The 17,845-nt window shown below is 40.2% G+C and overlaps 3 protein-coding genes across 3 annotated transcripts in view; 1 reads left to right on the top strand and 2 right to left on the bottom strand.

Annotated features, from left to right (window-relative positions):
* The window catches only part of LOC106140565 (cytoplasmic tRNA 2-thiolation protein 1), a 66,096-nt gene that overhangs the window by 1,128 nt on the left and 47,123 nt on the right, over positions 1–17,845 (bottom strand). The window contains exons 2-4 of the mRNA XM_060944446.1: positions 1,412–1,538; positions 796–1,335; positions 220–424 (exon numbers count right to left, since the gene is read on the bottom strand). Of these exons, the coding sequence (XP_060800429.1) occupies positions 220–424; positions 796–1,335; positions 1,412–1,459 (793 nt within the window). The 5' untranslated portion in view covers positions 1,460–1,538. The remainder of the gene's footprint in view (positions 1–219; positions 425–795; positions 1,336–1,411; positions 1,539–17,845) is intronic.
* On the top strand, positions 1,705–16,843 carry LOC106140562 (protein melted). Its single transcript, XM_013342167.2, has 15 exons — positions 1,705–2,088; positions 2,427–2,681; positions 2,873–3,077; positions 3,371–3,630; positions 4,180–4,326; positions 4,562–4,719; positions 5,102–5,358; positions 5,621–5,716; positions 6,799–6,917; positions 7,926–8,100; positions 8,416–8,631; positions 9,112–9,380; positions 11,326–11,427; positions 12,722–12,892; positions 13,544–16,843. The coding sequence occupies exons 1-15, from the start codon at positions 1,984–1,986 to the stop codon at positions 13,790–13,792; spliced, it is 2,784 nt and encodes a 927-aa protein (XP_013197621.1). The 5' UTR covers positions 1,705–1,983; the 3' UTR covers positions 13,793–16,843.
* LOC106140564 (probable dual specificity protein phosphatase DDB_G0283417) lies at positions 16,138–17,779 on the bottom strand. Its single transcript, XM_013342169.2, has one exon. The coding sequence runs from the start codon at positions 17,777–17,779 to the stop codon at positions 17,186–17,188; it is 594 nt and encodes a 197-aa protein (XP_013197623.1). The 3' UTR covers positions 16,138–17,185.

The following is a 17,845-nucleotide window of genomic DNA, read 5'->3' as shown; positions in this document are numbered from 1 at the left end:
GGACTCTGCCAGAATCCACCTGGCCTGTTACCTGTCAAGAGTCAATATTGTTTGATTTTAAATTAGATCTTTTTATTGATCTTGGTTGATGAATGGATGAATAACTCTTTATTTCACATAAAAAGAGAATAATGTGGAAATAGCAAATACTTAGATGTATAATTTAAGCTTTTCGAAGACTACATTAATTATTGATTTAAGTAAATTTTGTGTTCCTACCCGAGTAGATGATATCCATGATACAAGCAGGCCTGATCTTCTCCATGTCCTTGAGCAGAGCTCTAGCGTGCCCCCTGTACGCATTCGGAGCAAATACACACTCAGTAGAGAAGTACACCAGCTTTTTGTAATGAGCGTACATTACTATCTCCTTTTCGTAAGTGTATTTCAGAGGTTTCACCCTTGGTATTGTGCCTTCACTACCCTGAAAATTGTCACTGGATTAAACCAAGCTCTAATATAATTTATATTTATAAAAAATATTGATTAGGGCAACATACAGAGAACATGTAAATACATCTTTAAATTAAAGTAAAATAGTTAAGTGCGGGTTAACCTGTGCAACAAGTTTTGTATAATCTTATAATTGATATACATTTCAAGTTTGACATACTAGATAACATTTAAAAATTTATATTTGTGACAAATGAACACTTTTTGTATGAACTGAACCATGTGTGTTCGTAATAGTATTCTTTTCTATGTACTAATTACAAATTCCTAAATATTTGACTTTTCTTTTAAAAAAAAATTAGCTTTACTGAAAAATTTGGTACTTATAAACAATATACTTGCAGTAGATATAGCCGTACACCTCTTCAGCCGAGCAATATCTCCTCTCAGTATGTTCATCAACACTGTCTCTGCAATATCATCTGCATTGTGCCCTGTTGCTATGCATTTCACCCCCAGCATTGCTGCACCTCTATCCAAAGCTTGCCTTCTGAACACCCCACAGAAAGTACAATTGTTTTTCCGACCGATCTGAGCGACAATCTCGTCCATGGTCCAACCATAAAGATCTTTGTATGACAAGATTTTTAAAGGCATCTCATAGTCATCCCTGTTTTGTTTCACTGTTTCTAGACTGTCATCTCGATATCCGGTGATTCCTTCATCAATAGATAGTAGAGTGAGCTCCAAACCGTAGTTATAACGACTGTTGAGCGTTTTGAGGACGTGGGCTAGAACAGTGGAATCCTTTCCACCAGATGCAGCAACCGCAACAGAATCTCCTCTTTTGAACAGTTCACTCTTAGTAATAGTGTAATGGATTTCGGTTTCAAAGGCCCAGTAAAAGCATTCCTTACAAAGAGCATCGCCAGTTTTGGGTCTCTGAAATTTTATCGTGATTAATTTTTCAAACATAACCTAACAAAATTTAAGTTTACTTAGGGTATATTACAATTACCTTGAGTACGGCATTATTGCCACAGCCTGTTCTGCACAGCACAGGCATATTACAATAAACAAATTAAATGCACTTAAAAAAATAGTTAATCGCGAAGTTTTGTTTTTTTTGAAGATTAAGAAGTGCAATTAAGTGCATGTATTTGTCGAATTTGACGTAACAAATGTCACGTCACGCCATAGCAGTCAGTAATTGACAGTGACACGTTGTGTTGATTCCTTTTTTTAGTTTATGCCTAGAAAGTTCTTTTTGACTTCACTGACATTGTCATTTGTGACACGCAGTCATTTTATATTATTATCTGTGCACGTAGTCGAACACTGCTGGTTTTGCTTATTTTGCTCAAATTCCTTAGATTTTATTTGTTAGAAGTAACTTAGAACCGTTATTTTAATGGAATAATTAAGAAGTATAAGTAGAAGTAAGAATACGTAACAAGCTTGCGTTAGATATGTTATTTTTAGGCTGTTATAGCTCCTGTTGATGTATACCAAGTATTGTTGATATTGAGACCGGGGGATGGTGTTCAATGTGTTGTGAGGTAGTTCAACAATTCAACATCCTGAGACAACATGCATGAGCTCCTGAAGCACGTGCTGAACGAGAGAGACCTCACTCGGGCTGGTGATCTCTTCGCCATCCCGGATTCCGACATAGTAGATGACCTAAATGAAGTTGTAAGTGGATTAATGAAAATATTATTTAAATTAGCTAAACATTATATTATTACAGTTACAAAACTGTAAAATTATGATGAGATTTACATAATTTTATGAAGATTTAATTAAGTATTCAAGATCTTTTTTAATTTAGCAATGTTTAAAAAAATATTAACATACTATAGTGCCCAAAACTTCTGGGTTCTGTTTAAGCATTAAAATTTGTTGTATTATATGGTATAAATCATATTTTAGTACTTACATTTCCCTAATCTTATCATTCCTTTGTAAAACCGTTGTGTTAAGGAAAATAGCATTTTGTAGACCTTGCACTAACAAAATATAATTTGTTCTAGCTAAAACAAATCACAGAAATATCATCTCGTGCTGACTATGTACGCAACGACCGAGACCAAGCCCTGATAGAAATATGTGTAACGAGAGTGACTTCATGTATCAAAGAGACAGGGACACTAGAAAAGTACTGCAGACCCCTGATAGTGCTGCTAGAGTCCTGCTTGCACCATAACCTTATGCCACTCGGGCACTTGAGGGATGATGACCCGCCTCATGCAAAAATTGCATCCGATATCATCGCATGCATTGTTTTGGTATGTGGAATTTTTTTGAAAACAGATTTTATGTTATACAAAAATATTTGTATTTATTTGAAATAAAAAAATGTAAGGCTTTATACAACATCATTTAATTCATAGAACATAACCTATCTGTAATTTCGAGTGTATTGGCTCTGTCTACCCAGCAAGGGATGAAGACGTAAATTTTATTAATATCTTTCCAGCTTTCATTCCCAGTGCAGGGCGACAAAGAGGATTACGGTAACAAGAATGTGATGGAGCTGTTCCTACCGGTGGCGGTCCAGTTCTTGCACAAAGGCAACCGGGAGATATCCCGCCACATGGCCCGCTATCTCTCCTTGGCCGCAGTACACCATGCCATGCTGCTGAAGCCGCATGTGCAGACTATCATGGACTCTATTATGTCGGGTATGATATGATTAAGTTTATGTTTTATGTCAATAAGTAAGACCTTGTATCTTATATTAATACCTATATTAATAAATGGAGATATTGATTTTATATTTTATAACTTACTAAATGGATTGAAAAAATTAACTTAGAGAGTGCAATTGAATGGCAGAAGTGGAGTAACTCAGCTAAGTTGAGGAAATGCTGCAATGCTGCCTCATAACAGTGTTGTTATTACTTAAAAAAATAACAAATATATTGAAAAAAAAAACATTATTATTAGTATATATCTAAACTTTAACATTTTTTAGGAAACTACCCATTATGTCGTATCCTGACAAACCTCTATGAGGTCTGTCCGGAGCCCCTGGAGGCCCACACCTCAGCGCTGGTCTCTCTTCTACCACATGCGGAGCAAGTTGAGAAGAACTCCTTGTTTGCTCTGTTCGAACAAATCGCCGCGAGGAGGCCTGAGGCGCTGAAAAATTGCATATCTCATCTGTTGTCTTATTTGTGCCCTCACACAGCCAGTCCGAACGATCCGGGATGCATGTGTATTGATATACTTGAGGTAAGCTTACCTGTATGTTTCATTTTATTGTGTTATGAAGAGTTATTCATTGATTAAGTTTTAGGAAATTTGTTTATTAGTGAAATGAAGGTTTCATACCAACGCGTAAGGCGTGCATTTTATTCTTGTGCACGTTTCTCGTCCCAAGGAGAACATAGAATAGTGACAGATCTTGCGAGTACTAAGCGCATTAAATGTTGACGGTCCAATAGGGATGTTAAAGGGAATCTCTTTGTGTAGCTCGAATTGCCCTTTTTTTGTAGAATGAAAATAGTTTGTATGTCTGCTGCTGCTCCCCAAAGCAGTAGACCATATGACATTAAACTATGAAAATAACTAAAATATGCTTAGCAGTTGTCACATCCGTCAAATGCCTAATACGACGAATAGCGTATGCTGCAGAACTAAGCCTTTAAGAAAATTTTATCATTCAAGATGATGTGGAATCTTACATTAGCCACGTGTTTAAACCTGTTTAAGGACGGTCCCTCATCTCAGGAGGTGCCGTGGAGTCTATATACATAATATATAGCACACTTAATATTCCAGCTGCTGGTATGCGTGAGCCGCAGCCGCGCGAGCCTGGTGGCGGAGCACGGCGCGGCGCTGAGGAACGCGGCGCGGCCCCCGCACGCGGCGCCGCGCGCGCAGGCGCTCGTCGCCGCTGTGCTCACGCAGCGCGGCTACACCAGCCGGGTGAGGCACACACACACACACACACACACATACTACTATATAGCTGGAAATGTAATAAGAGCTTGGTCTGCGTAACAAAGTTAAGACTCATGAGTCTTAACTGACAATAGAAAATTCCAGAGTGCAACAGTGCGGAAGTGTCGCCGAGTTTTACTTACTATAGGTTTCAATAAACAAAATTAAAAAAAAAGTTATAATAAATTCAATAAATTGATATTTATTCCTTTCGTAACAGGAGTTGGCCCAACAAGCTTTGAACTTCATCCTGGAGCGTCTTCCGTACGCCGAGCGCGGACAGCAAGCGGCATTACTCCGCGAGGCCACATCTCTGTGCAGCGCCTACCCCGCACTCTTCACCGACAGCCTGCTCACCGCCGTGAGAGCTAAGAACAGGTATATATACGTAAATTCACGCCTATTGTTATTTCTGGAGGGGTTGGTAGAAAATGCGTCATGTTTGCATGTTTGCCACAATTCCTGAAAAATTCATTTATATTCATAACTCCTTATAGTTGCAGCGCAATGTTATATAGCCTAAAGCCTTCCTCGATAAATGGTCTATTCAACGCAAAAAATATTTTTCAATTCGAACCACTAGTTCCTGAGATTAGCGCGTTCAAACAAACAAACTCTTCAGCTTTATAATATTAGTATAGAAGTATAGATTAACTCTCATCTCTCTAACCTGCGACGTTTTACCTTATCGTCACACTCCGGAAGGGATAAAGATGTGATATGTGTTTAGTACACAGGGTAACAAATGTTTAAATTACAGCGAAGTGAACCGAACTCCCGGCGGGGTGACGATCGTCAAGCTGACCGGGTCTCAGCCCCCGCCGCCCCCGCCGGTGGCCCCCGCCGCCCCCGCGACCCCCGCCGCCCACGCCGCCACCGCCTCCCACGCCGCCCACAGCACCACCAGCACGCAGACCGGCTACACCAGGAGAGCCAAGCTGGGGGACTCCAGGTCTACCGGGAGGCTGCATCCAGGGCCCAACTCGCATCGCAGCATGACCAGGCTTAATGTTGCAGGTATCTATATGTACTCTCACAACTCTGTCTCACGGTTTAGCACAATTTGTGTAATAATACATACATACATACATAAAATCACGCCTCTTTCTCGGAGGGGTAAGCAGAGACTACCTCTTTCCACTGTGTAATAATATCTCATTAAATAGTTAAAAATAATCACGCCCATCTTGGATAACTGATTTCAAATGAAGAAATTATGTCATATGTGTCTTAATTATATCACAGGGATGATATTTATCTGCTTTGTGTATATGTGCAGGTGGCTCCGTGGGAGGTCTTCACAAGAGTATGACACGGTTGTCGTCATCGCAACAGATCAACTCACAAAACGTCAACAACGCACAGACAGGCACAGGTATGTTTTTATTTATTTATAAGGCAACACAGCAGACACTAAGTAATAAGATACAAGGTTTCTTAATTACTAAAATTGTTCCAACTTAGCATCCTTAACGTGTATGTGCAGTTGCTTAAGCTTATTAACTAATATAACACTTGTTATGAGCAAGTATTTACATTAATAAAGTACTAAAATTACAAATACATACAATACAGTTAATTACAAACAATTACAGAAACAAATGCCAGACTATGTACTAGATGTGGTGCCGAGAATTTTGAATGTATCAGTTTTAAATTTACGCAATCTGCAATTAAATATATCAATGTCTATGTCCACATAGCAAGAAGAAGTCTTATATTTGTCGGTAGGATTCTGTAGACTATTGAAACTAGCTTTATGGATCATACTGGTGTATATACATTGTAACGAATACGATAATTAGGGCTCAGCCTCTACAAAGGAAAGATCCTCAGCCAGGCTATGCCTGTGTTATGCCTTGGGAACCGCGCGACAGACGATGTTGAATCTCAATCAGAATTACCTTTTTGCTCAAAGACAATTCCCATATACCTACTGACATGAAAAAGATTTTGTACTGTTTTTTTTCCTAGGAGAGTTAAATAGTAAACACGATTCACTTCTATATCCCTTACTGGTTAGACAGAGTAAACAGTCTCACAAACACTGATATGCCAAGTTCAGCTGTTTGGCTTAAAGATGGCAGCGTCATGTAAACGAAGAATCCAGAGTTTAGAAGTTAGTGTTAAATAGAACGGGCACTTAATACAATTGTTTAATTTTTACTTATAATTTGTAATTTCGTGCCGTGTAGTTCCCGGCACCAATGCAAAAATGGGACCACTCCATCTCTTTCCCATGGATGTCGTAAAAGGCGACTAAGGGATAGGCTTACATACTTGGGATTCTTTTTTAGGTGATGGGCTAGCAATCTGTCACTATTTGAATCTCAAGTCTATCTTAAAGCCAAATAGCTGAACGTGGCCTATCAGTCTTTACAAGATTGTTGGCTCTGTCTACCCCGCAAGGGATATAGACGTGATTATATGTATGTATGTAATTTGTAATTTCCGTAGCGATACCAAAGCCGGCCCCTCCGCCCACGGCGTGGTCAGCGTCGCGGTCGGCGGTCACCGTGACCACCACGCAGGCGGCGCGCAGGCATCTACACAGCATTGTTATAGCCAACACTAATGTAAGTTGCAACTCGATCTATTTCAAAACTGACAACTTACTTAAATGGGGAGGGAATTTCTAGAAAACCTTTTAGTGGACCCTTATACTGCTTATGCACCTATGTGGAAAATTTCGTATCTTTTGAACACGGCTTGAGGTCAAGAATTAATTAAACAATTGCGGTATTATCTCTGTCTGTGAATAGAATAGAATAGATTTATTTTCAAAATTAGATACAAGGTATCTGTTATTGACGTCACATCACTTAAATCTAATTATAACTATTACCGCTTCCAAAGCGCATGTGTAGGAGAAGCGGCGGAACAAACTACACTGCAACATTTTCATCGAACGTCAATTTAGAAGTATAGATTTCTTTAATCTAAATCATAGACGAATGCACATTGTCTACATTAAAAAACATGAATGAATGTAGAATTAATTATGTCAATACGAAAGTGATGTCTCTTGGTTTAAGTCTTAGTCGAATTTTGTCTGTTGAGGTGCCTGCAATGTAATTATGAACGTGTAACGGGAGCAATAATTCGGTCTCGACCTCCAAAAGGGAAGATCTTCCGCCATTTTAATATATGCTGCAATCCGTGAAATCTTTGCTTGCGCGATTTAGACTCTTCGCTGTTATTGACTGCTAGCGGGTGGTGCTATTTTTGTCACTTTTTTGTACACTTGCAGCTAGTGTATGTACATACAATATACATGTATATACATGTAAGTACAATGTATTATCTCGTCAACATTCTATTCTATGTTTAGATATTTGAGAAGTTGACGTTGTTGAAGAAAATGTTGCAGTGCACTTTGTTACCGCTTCTTCTGCCATAACGCCTTAGAAACGGCATTAAACTTAATTTTAAGTAATTTATTTGACGTCAACCAATGTTGTGAAACCAAAAGATTTGACAATTACTAAACGATATGATAGTATCCTATAATAATGCAAAAAAAAAAATTGTATTTGAATTTGTAGAATAAGAGTGACAGTGAGAGCGATATAACGTTATTTCAGAACACCGTCCCGCCAATCGCGTCGCCGTCGCTTCAAACGCAGTCCATATCAGTGAGCGGCGTGTCGGGCGAGCGGGCGGTGACGTCATCGGTGACGTCACCGGTGTGCGCGCAGCAGGGCTCGCTCGGGCTCGTCACCGTCTCCAGCGCCGGGCCCAACCCCGTCTCTATATCCGGTGAGAGTTTGTTTACTCTGTGGTTTTCAGTCTGTAAGCGAATGGGTGCGCTATTGGTTTAGTCTGTGGTGTAACTAATAAGTGAGTCGGACTTTCGAACGTCGCTGTGATTGGTTGTTGGTGTTACATACTTCGCTGTGATTGGCTGATAGCGTATGACGTAGGCCATAGTTTAGATTTGGCCGTACAGCTAAAAATGACCTTCCAGTCTTTTTAAGCCTGTCGGCTTTGCCTACGGGGAAAGGGATATTGACGTGATTATATATTTATTTTTATTATTTATTGCTCTTAAATGGGAAAACCTCTCTTCACCAGGTCCCGTGACAGTGACGTCACGTCGCGCCAACAACACAAGCGTGACAATGATCAACTCTAACTCATCAAACTCCAACCATCGCATCAGCGTGTTCGAGCCGTACCCCATGAGGGACACCGTGCAGCATTTCTGCGAGAAACACCTCGACAAGATCAAGGCGTATATGGATAATGTGTCTTTGAGGCTGCCACCACCGGCCAAATGTACAATTGAAGGTGAGAAACTTAATTTTGTGTAAGAAATATGACAGTGTAGGTGTGAAACAAGCCGTTTCTCATCTACAATATATGTGCATTATATAGAACAAGGTAAAAAGTTCTTACTTACTCACCGGTACTCGCTCACCTAATAAGGTGAGAAATATACTATTGTAAGTGAGAATCATGTAGATGTTGGCGAGAAACACGTTACTATGAGTGAGAAAGTGTTGATGAGAAACAATTTTTGAGAAATAGGCTAATTAGGCGAGAAATATACTGGTGTAGGTATAGTATGCTGTGGGCGTTGAATATAGGTGTACTGAGGTACACACAATATACATGATATTGAGAAACAGGCTGTCGTGGGTGTGAATCTGTTATGAGAAAGTGTTTTAGGTTTGTAACATGTATGTTATGGTTGAGAAACCATTGTTAATGAGAAACAGCGAGAAACATGCAACATGTACACTATTCCGGTTCCGCCTTGCCCCGCAGAGCGGCGCTCCAAGAAGCAGGCGCGCCTGCAGTTCGCGTGCGGGCGGCGCGGGCCGCACTGCCTGTACGCGCGCGCGCCCTTCGGCATGCGCACGCGCGCGCCGCGCGTGTGGATCCACCTCATGTTCCTGGCGCTGCAGGCGCGCCACGCCGCCGCGCTGTCCTCGCGCGACGCCGGCGTGGCCGCGCTCAAGCACTGCTGGGACACGCTCAAGTGCGAGAACAAGACGTTCCTCACGCTGGTCACGGGCGCCTTCCCGGGGCTCAAGGTGGGTGGCTGTCTGTCTGTCTGTCTGTCTGTCTGTACCTCGTGCTCGCGCGACGCCGGCGTGGCCGCGCTCAAGCACTGCTGGGACACGCTCAAGTGCGAGAACAAGACGTTCCTCACGCTGGTCACGGGCGCCTTCCCGGGGCTCAAGGTGGGTGGCTGTCTGTCTGTCTGTCTGTCTGTCTGTACCTCGTGCTCGCGCGACGCCGGCGTGGCCGCGCTCAAGCACTGCTGGGACACGCTCAAGTGCGAGAACAAGACGTTCCTCACGCTGGTCACGGGCGCCTTCCCGGGGCTCAAGGTGGGTGGCTGTCTGTCTGTCTGTCTGTCTGTCTGTACCTCGTGCTCGCGCGACGCCGGCGTGGCCGCGCTCAAGCACTGCTGGGACACGCTCAAGTGCGAGAACAAGACGTTCCTCACGCTGGTCACGGGCGCCTTCCCGGGGCTCAAGGTGGGTGGCTGTCTGTCTGTCTGTCTGTCTGTCTGTACCTCGTGCTCGCGCGACGCCGGCGTGGCCGCGCTCAAGCACTGCTGGGACACGCTCAAGTGCGAGAACAAGACGTTCCTCACGCTGGTCACGGGCGCCTTCCCGGGGCTCAAGGTGGGTGGCTGTCTGTCTGTCTGTCTGTCTGTCTGTACCTCGTGCTCGCGCGACGCCGGCGTGGCCGCGCTCAAGCACTGCTGGGACACGCTCAAGTGCGAGAACAAGACGTTCCTCACGCTGGTCACGGGCGCCTTCCCGGGGCTCAAGGTGGGTGGCTGTCTGTCTGTCTGTCTGTCTGTCTGTACCTCGTGCTCGCGCGACGCCGGCGTGGCCGCGCTCAAGCACTGCTGGGACACGCTCAAGTGCGAGAACAAGACGTTCCTCACGCTGGTCACGGGCGCCTTCCCGGGGCTCAAGGTGGGTGGCTGTCTGTCTGTCTGTCTGTCTGTCTGTACCTCGTGCTCGCGCGACGCCGGCGTGGCCGCGCTCAAGCACTGCTGGGACACGCTCAAGTGCGAGAACAAGACGTTCCTCACGCTGGTCACGGGCGCCTTCCCGGGGCTCAAGGTGGGTGTCTGTCTGTCTGTACCTCGTGCTCGCGCGACGCCGGCGTGGCCGCGCTCAAGCACTGCTGGGACACGCTCAAGTGCGAGAACAAGACGTTCCTCACGCTGGTCACGGGCGCCTTCCCGGGGCTCAAGGTGGGTGGCTGTCTGTCTGTCTGTCTGTCTGTCTGTACCTCGTGCTCGCGCGACGCCGGCGTGGCCGCGCTCAAGCACTGCTGGGACACGCTCAAGTGCGAGAACAAGACGTTCCTCACGCTGGTCACGGGCGCCTTCCCGGGGCTCAAGGTGGGTGGCTGTCTGTCTGTCTGTCTGTCTGTCTGTACCTCGTGCTCGCGCGACGCCGGCGTGGCCGCGCTCAAGCACTGCTGGGACACGCTCAAGTGCGAGAACAAGACGTTCCTCACGCTGGTCACGGGCGCCTTCCCGGGGCTCAAGGTGGGTGGCTGTCTGTCTGTCTGTCTGTAGCTCATGCTCGCGCGACGCCGGCGTGGCTAGCATCAACTATGTATATAATAATATGAATTTAGTGAAATAATATTCTGATGTGTTGCTCTAAAAAGAGAAATTTATTATTGAAAAGTAGAACACAAGATAAAACACTTAAACAAAACAACTTAAAAGTAATATTCTTACCTAAAAAGAGAAACAAAATATGGAACTTATTTATTTTAACTAATTTATTTATGATATTTTTACCGGTTAATCAATTGACAGTGACATACGTCACAAATATTCTAAAATCCTATGATGAACCAAAGAGTTCATTACATGTATTTGCATTATATCACATCATCTACACCCTCTTTTGATTTTTACTGAATTTGCCCTTACTTACCCAGCCGTTTCCTTACTAGTTCTATAAACAGAATAACATAATGTCTGTCTGTATGTATCAGGAGCAAGAAATGCTGCTGAACGAGCTTCGCAGCGCGGGTTTCTTCGACGTGTTCGAGCTGAACGCCGAGGCTGGCGACGGAGCCGCATTGCCTCCCACACAGGTAATATATACACACACACACACACACACAATCACACATACAGCGAACACATAGACGCGGTATATTTAAGGACTTTTATTAGTTTGAGTGCATGATAAATCAAAATTACATTCGGAAACTTAATCGTTTCATTATAATTCTTCGTCAAACTGGCATGTTTAATTTCAGTATTTTGTGACTAGCATGACCTTGATACTGGATTGGGTCAATCAGGCTTTTTACACGAATCCATCCATCTCTGGTTCCGCAATAGGACATGGAGTATTTTTTCATTTCGGTAAAAAATATTGTATCCGTGTGATTTGCAAAAATCTTGAATTCTTTTGTAGGTGCTGCTGGTAAAGCGGCTGGTAGAAAAGCTAGTTATATGTAATGTTCTAGCAATACTTCCCAGTCATCGTTTTCGAGGGCGATGGGCGTAAATTTTTCCTACATGTTGAACTAAAATCGTCATAATATCATCAGTGTGGACAAAACCTAAACTTTATACACTTAAACCTTCCACGAGGATCACTCTACCTGTTGTTGAAAACTGTGTGAAAATTCGTCCAGTATTTTTCGAGTATATCGCGCGAACAGACAGACGTGTAGGAAGTATAGTCGCAAAGTTAGTTATTCACAACAGAAGCTAAAGGAGAAAAACGGAGAGAAATAATCGAAATAAAGCCACTATATTATGGGAATAAAATAAAAAAAATAATATTTGACAATAACAATAATATCTGACATTTTTTTCCTAACTAAACAAACCATGGCAACCGGAATTTGTTTTATAATATGTGATAGTGATACGTAATTGTGACCGTGTGGTTCCCGGCACCAATAGAAAAAAGAAAAGGATACTCCTACTCCATATCTTTCCCACGGATGTCGTAAAAGGCGACTAAGGGATAGGCTTATAAACTTGGCATTCCTATTGTAGGCGATGGGCTAGCAACCTGTCACTATTTGAATCTCAATTCCATATCATAAAGCCATACATCTGAACGTTGCCTTTCAGTCTTTTCAAGATTGCTGGCTCTGTCTACCCCGCAAGGGGTATAGACGTGACTTTATGTATGTATTCAAAAATTCAAATTCAAAATTTTTATTCATTACTATACGATACTTCATATCGCTTAATAATTTGTCAAAACGTACCTATGGTTTAACAACATTGGTTGACGTCAAATAAATTACTTAAAACTAAGCTCACTGCCGCTTCCAAGGCGGTCAGTGCTGAAGAAGCGGTAACAAACTGCACTGCATCATTTTCTTCAACAACGTCAACGTATGTACGTATACGTAATTGTAGGCGACGTGGGGTTGCTTCCTGTGCAACCACCCGGAGCGCGCGGTGGGGTTCCTGGCGGGCGGCGCGCCCGTCATCGAGGGCCAGCTCAAGGAGAAGAAGGGCCGCTGGCGGCTGTTCCGCCGCTGGCGCACCAGGTACTTCACGCTATCCGGCGCGCATCTCTCTTGCAAGGTCAGTGACCGCGTTCTCTACCACTCTATAGGATTTGAATTTCATTATTCAACTTATTTATTTAATAATCTTTTTCATAATTTTTCCGATTGTGATTATGGAGGAATAAATACTAAAATACTTATTGTACGTCAAGTCATCGAAAAGGCGTTAGTTAATATTAAATATTACTGTTCGTTTCTACCTACCAGATCGTTAGAATAGAATAGATTTATTTTAAACATTTCAAGTATTGACGTCACAACACTTAAATCTTATTATAACTACTACCGCTGCCAAAGCGCGAACAAACTACACTGCAACATTTTCATCGGACGTTAATTTACAAATATAGATCTCTTAAATCTAAATCATGGACGACGTGTACATTGTCTTCATCAAAAAATATAAATTAATGCAATACTAATGTTTTTAATACGAATATTTCGTCAAATAAATATAGATTATGTCAAAAATGCACATGCATTAAAGAGGCCATTATGTCAAGCTCGGGCCTCACATGTTTATCATTAATATAATCCTCCGTGCTGTAATAGGCTTTCCTACAAAGCTCATCTTTAATTTCCTTTTGGATTTTCTATCACTCATTCCAAGACATTAACCGTCAGCACCTTAACGTCCTTTCTAACGACGCTATCCAACCCCCCGCAGAGCGGCACAGAAAGCATCGACATCAATCAGATCCGCTCAGTGAAAGTGTCTCGCGGCGCCCGCAACATCCCCAAGGCCTTCGAGATCTTCACGGGAGACCAGACCCTCATTCTGAAGCCAACGGACGGTAAGGACGCCGAGCAGTGGGCGCAGTGCCTCAGCATCGCGGCCGCACATTCTCACGCACGCGACGCGCCGGCCAAAGCGAATTCGTTACCGGCGCGAGGATTCACCCTTAAAGGATTTTAATAATATAAATTTACAAAAAAAAAAAAGGTGTTCTAAAAATTTTAAATCTAATAGTAGATTCACCCTTAGAGAAATTAAAAAATAAAAATTTTCTCTTAAGGGATTTTTAAAACATAAAATCAAACAAATCTCCTGGGTGATTCACCTTCGAGGCACCTTAACATCGTTGTAGCAAGTTAAATTGGCCGGCGAAGGGTGTACTCGTTAATTTTTAAAACTTAAATGAACTCTAGAATAACTCTTATAAATTGTATGATTTACAGTCAATAACTAGTATAGTTTCTCATTGCAGGTTTTTGTAAGGTGTTTGAGATTAATACCAGAGTGTGCAAGATCGATTTGGTCAGATTTACTTTTCAGATAATTTGGATTATCCTTAAAAATGTTGGTCAAATGTAACAGCTTAAATTGTTAATTAAAACACTCTAAGGTCCATATAACGTGTGTTATAAAGCTTGAGTAACTTGTTGTATGTAGGCAGCAGAGGAAAAAATTTATATGCTAACTTATATACTTTTTAAAGACAGTCACGCTTAGTAACTTTTTGTATAATATGACCTTTACATTGAGATACATTATTCGGAGTCCTTATGATATTAACCGCTCCAATAATGGTATTAAACATGCCGATCTCGTTAGAAGCTCATAGATTGAGCTTTGCCAAATTATGTAATTAAGATATATCTACAGGTATTTTATATTAATCCATTTATTAACGTAAATGTTATATTGACTGAAATAATAAACTGTGAAATGACTGACGATTAAGACTTGTTGTAACGCTGCATTTGAAAGGATTATATATAGTAGATTGCTAGATGGTCCCTTGAGATTAATATAAATATTTAGTGTAAGACGCAACTTTCGCAAAATGGCGGCTTCGCAAAATGTACAGTCGAAGAGAAACGATAAATTTGTATTCAGGTTTAATATCATCTGTTCATGAAAGTATTTTGAGCAGGCTTTGTAAATCATCATCAAAAACGGAATTTTATTTTTTTCTTTACTAATATAATATTCATCTCGGAATTTAAATATTCGGCGAAGAATTTAGATAGCACTTGATAGTGACTTTCCAATGAAATGAAATTACATAAAATTTTGACAACCTAATAATTTATTAATTTTCGACGAACTCGTGAAATGTCGACAATTTAAATGCATCTTAAAACGTGCACTTCTCGAAAATGCACATTATTAGGATGACTTACATTTTTTTTAACTTATATCTATTTGTAATTTAATATTTTTTTGAGACCGCTATCATATTTTGTACATTTTGCATGGTGTCCGTTTTGCGCCACTTATCAAATGAGACTTAAAGTTTAACATTACATTAAACATTGCTTAAAGAATAAATATATCGATATTTATATTTATAAAAGGAGGCGAGTTTATTGATGAGAATACACAAAATATGCTTAGGTATATAAGTATATCCCTGCTCATAAATATTATGTGATAACGAATCAATCACATTCCCTGTAAGGTACGATTTATGATGTACTTAATTTTTAAATTGTGAAAATTTTATATTATCTGTAAATATTGTTTGCTTTTTTTAAATATACGCGTGCGCAAGTGCCTTATTCGTATTCATGACAGCGGTTATTACGTGTTACTTGAAGTACAATGAACCTAATATTACGTTAATGATTTACTTTAAGACTTTGTAGAACTTTGAATAAATGTCTAATGATTATGTATTAGACTAGTTGTTCAAAAGTTTAAAGGCCTTTTAAAAGCCTTATCACTCGAACATAAAGTTCAAATTTAGTTATAACCTTAAAAAGATTTAACGATTAATTGAGATTCTTGGGATGTCAAAGACTGAGAACTGGTCATACTGAACATTTTGAGAGACCGTGTGATTCTAAATGAGCATTCCTTTGTCCAACAGACACTCTTGGCGTTTAAAGAAATTATTATGATTTCAAATTTTATTAATTTTAGTGGTTGTATTTACAAAAATGACATTATTTAAGACTAATTTTAATGCTTTATTTTACAGTTGAATATTTAAAAGCATTTTAACATAACCGGACCCCCGGCTCAAGGATGAAATTATACCTTGAAGCATAACTTTTAATTTCTTAACTCTCGCGCTGTCACTTAAAATCACTTTCAGGGACACAGTTAAAGTGAAATTGAGTGTTCAACTGTTAGTTTATTTGATATAGAATTGTAAGTATGTAGGTATTGTTTAAATTGTTCAGATTTACTTGCCATGTTTATTTTATATCTAAGTAAATGCACAATATATGACGTAGTGTATAGCTAATGGTTGTGTTTGTCTGCTTGTTTGTTAGACCCTGCGTCCTAAAGACTCTTTTTTCCGCCCACACCAAATGTCTAGTGTTCATTTTGACGTTAGTTTTAGGTTTATTTGTTTTAGCTTTACTATGCGGCAATATAACAAATGCTATATTTAATGGATAATGTGCAGTTTGGCGGGGAATTAAGGTATTTGTTAAGTAGAAATGTTTAAATATCAGGCTGTGCTGTGCCCGATAAAGAACATAACACATTGCGGTAGGAGCTATAGCGTATAACTTAATTCCCTGTCACTGCCTAAAATAAATTTTTACTCTTGCTTGATCGGATTTTATTTCAGCGGTGCTTTTACTAGCTTCATAATTTTATAATGAAAAATAAATACGTGTTCTACAAGATGGAGATGATATATGTTTATATCAAGTTTTTTAGAAAATGTGTGTTTATTGTTAAATACTAATAATAACTACTTTTGAAGGTTTCAATTTGTCAGTTTCAAGTTAATTATATTACTTAGTTTTCTTTAAACATCCATAATAACAAGCGTACATCGTTAGCTATAATAACAATTATAAAATAAAAAGAACTTTTGTTTGTAAATTTATGTATTGAAATATACAAACGGCTCATGTTATAAGCTATTATTGTACAGACGGATATTTATAAAATTTTATACATGTTGATTAAGTTTAAGCTTAGCTTTAGTTTCAGGAACCTTATGAATTTGGTGCTACTTATTGTAAGTACACGTAATCCGAAAAAATCACTATATTTGAAGTTTGGCCTAGTACTTAGGTAATAATGCCTTAGTATTATCAAGTAAACACTATGTTAAACATTTTTGTTTTAATTACATCCATTGTCAACCTGCAGAGATTTATAGCCAAACAAATTAGTTATTTAACGATCTGAGAATAAATGAATTATATACTGCCTTTGTAGGTTGAAAACTGTTAAACTATAAAAATACAACATATAAGTTACACAAAATAAATCCCGGACATCTACTAATATACTTATTATTATTTTCCACCAAAATGCAAAGAATTAATGATAAGCATTTTATAGTTATCCATACAGCGTTACATGATGAATCTTTACGACCGCCCAGTGCCCGCATCACTCCAAGTGATTCATAAGAACATTGCCTGCTTTTAAATTCATCAATTGTTTTCTAAATCCGGCATTCGGTTGTATTGCTGGCCGTTTCTCTTTAACAACCCTATATGCTTCATCATATATCATGTTATAGTAATGCATCAAATATCCTATAGTCACCAGTGACGTTCTCGATACACCCGCATTGCAATGGACCAACACATTCTCTCTTTCACTGATACCTTTATGAATAAACGGTAGACTGTCATTTAGAACCGATGTCACGTCAGTTTCGGGCAGATCTAAACATTCTACAAACTTTTGATCCACGGTAACGTCTACATTTATACCTACACTAAGGACATGTTTAATATTGTATGCGTCTAACACACTTTTTTCTGTACAATCTTGTGAGCCTATGTACAGGTAATCTACAATTTCTATAGGTACATTGTCAGGTTTAGTGTCCACTACAAAACCATAACTGCGGCTCAAATTAGATACAGTCTTCGTATCACCTTTCTCTATGTGTCTCTGTCCGTCTACACTCGTCACTACTGTTTCTGTCTCTTTCAGTTTTTGTTTTTGTTTCATCAGTTCTTCAAGGAAACTCATATTTAGTAGATTTATTTAAAAATTTCACTGGTTTTACTTTCATATGTCATATGTGGTCAATTCAAC

Source organism: Amyelois transitella, chromosome 5 (genome assembly GCF_032362555.1).
Source record: "Amyelois transitella isolate CPQ chromosome 5, ilAmyTran1.1, whole genome shotgun sequence".
Lineage (NCBI taxonomy): Eukaryota > Metazoa > Arthropoda > Insecta > Lepidoptera > Pyralidae > Amyelois > Amyelois transitella.
This window is presented reverse-complemented; position numbering and strand designations above follow the sequence as displayed.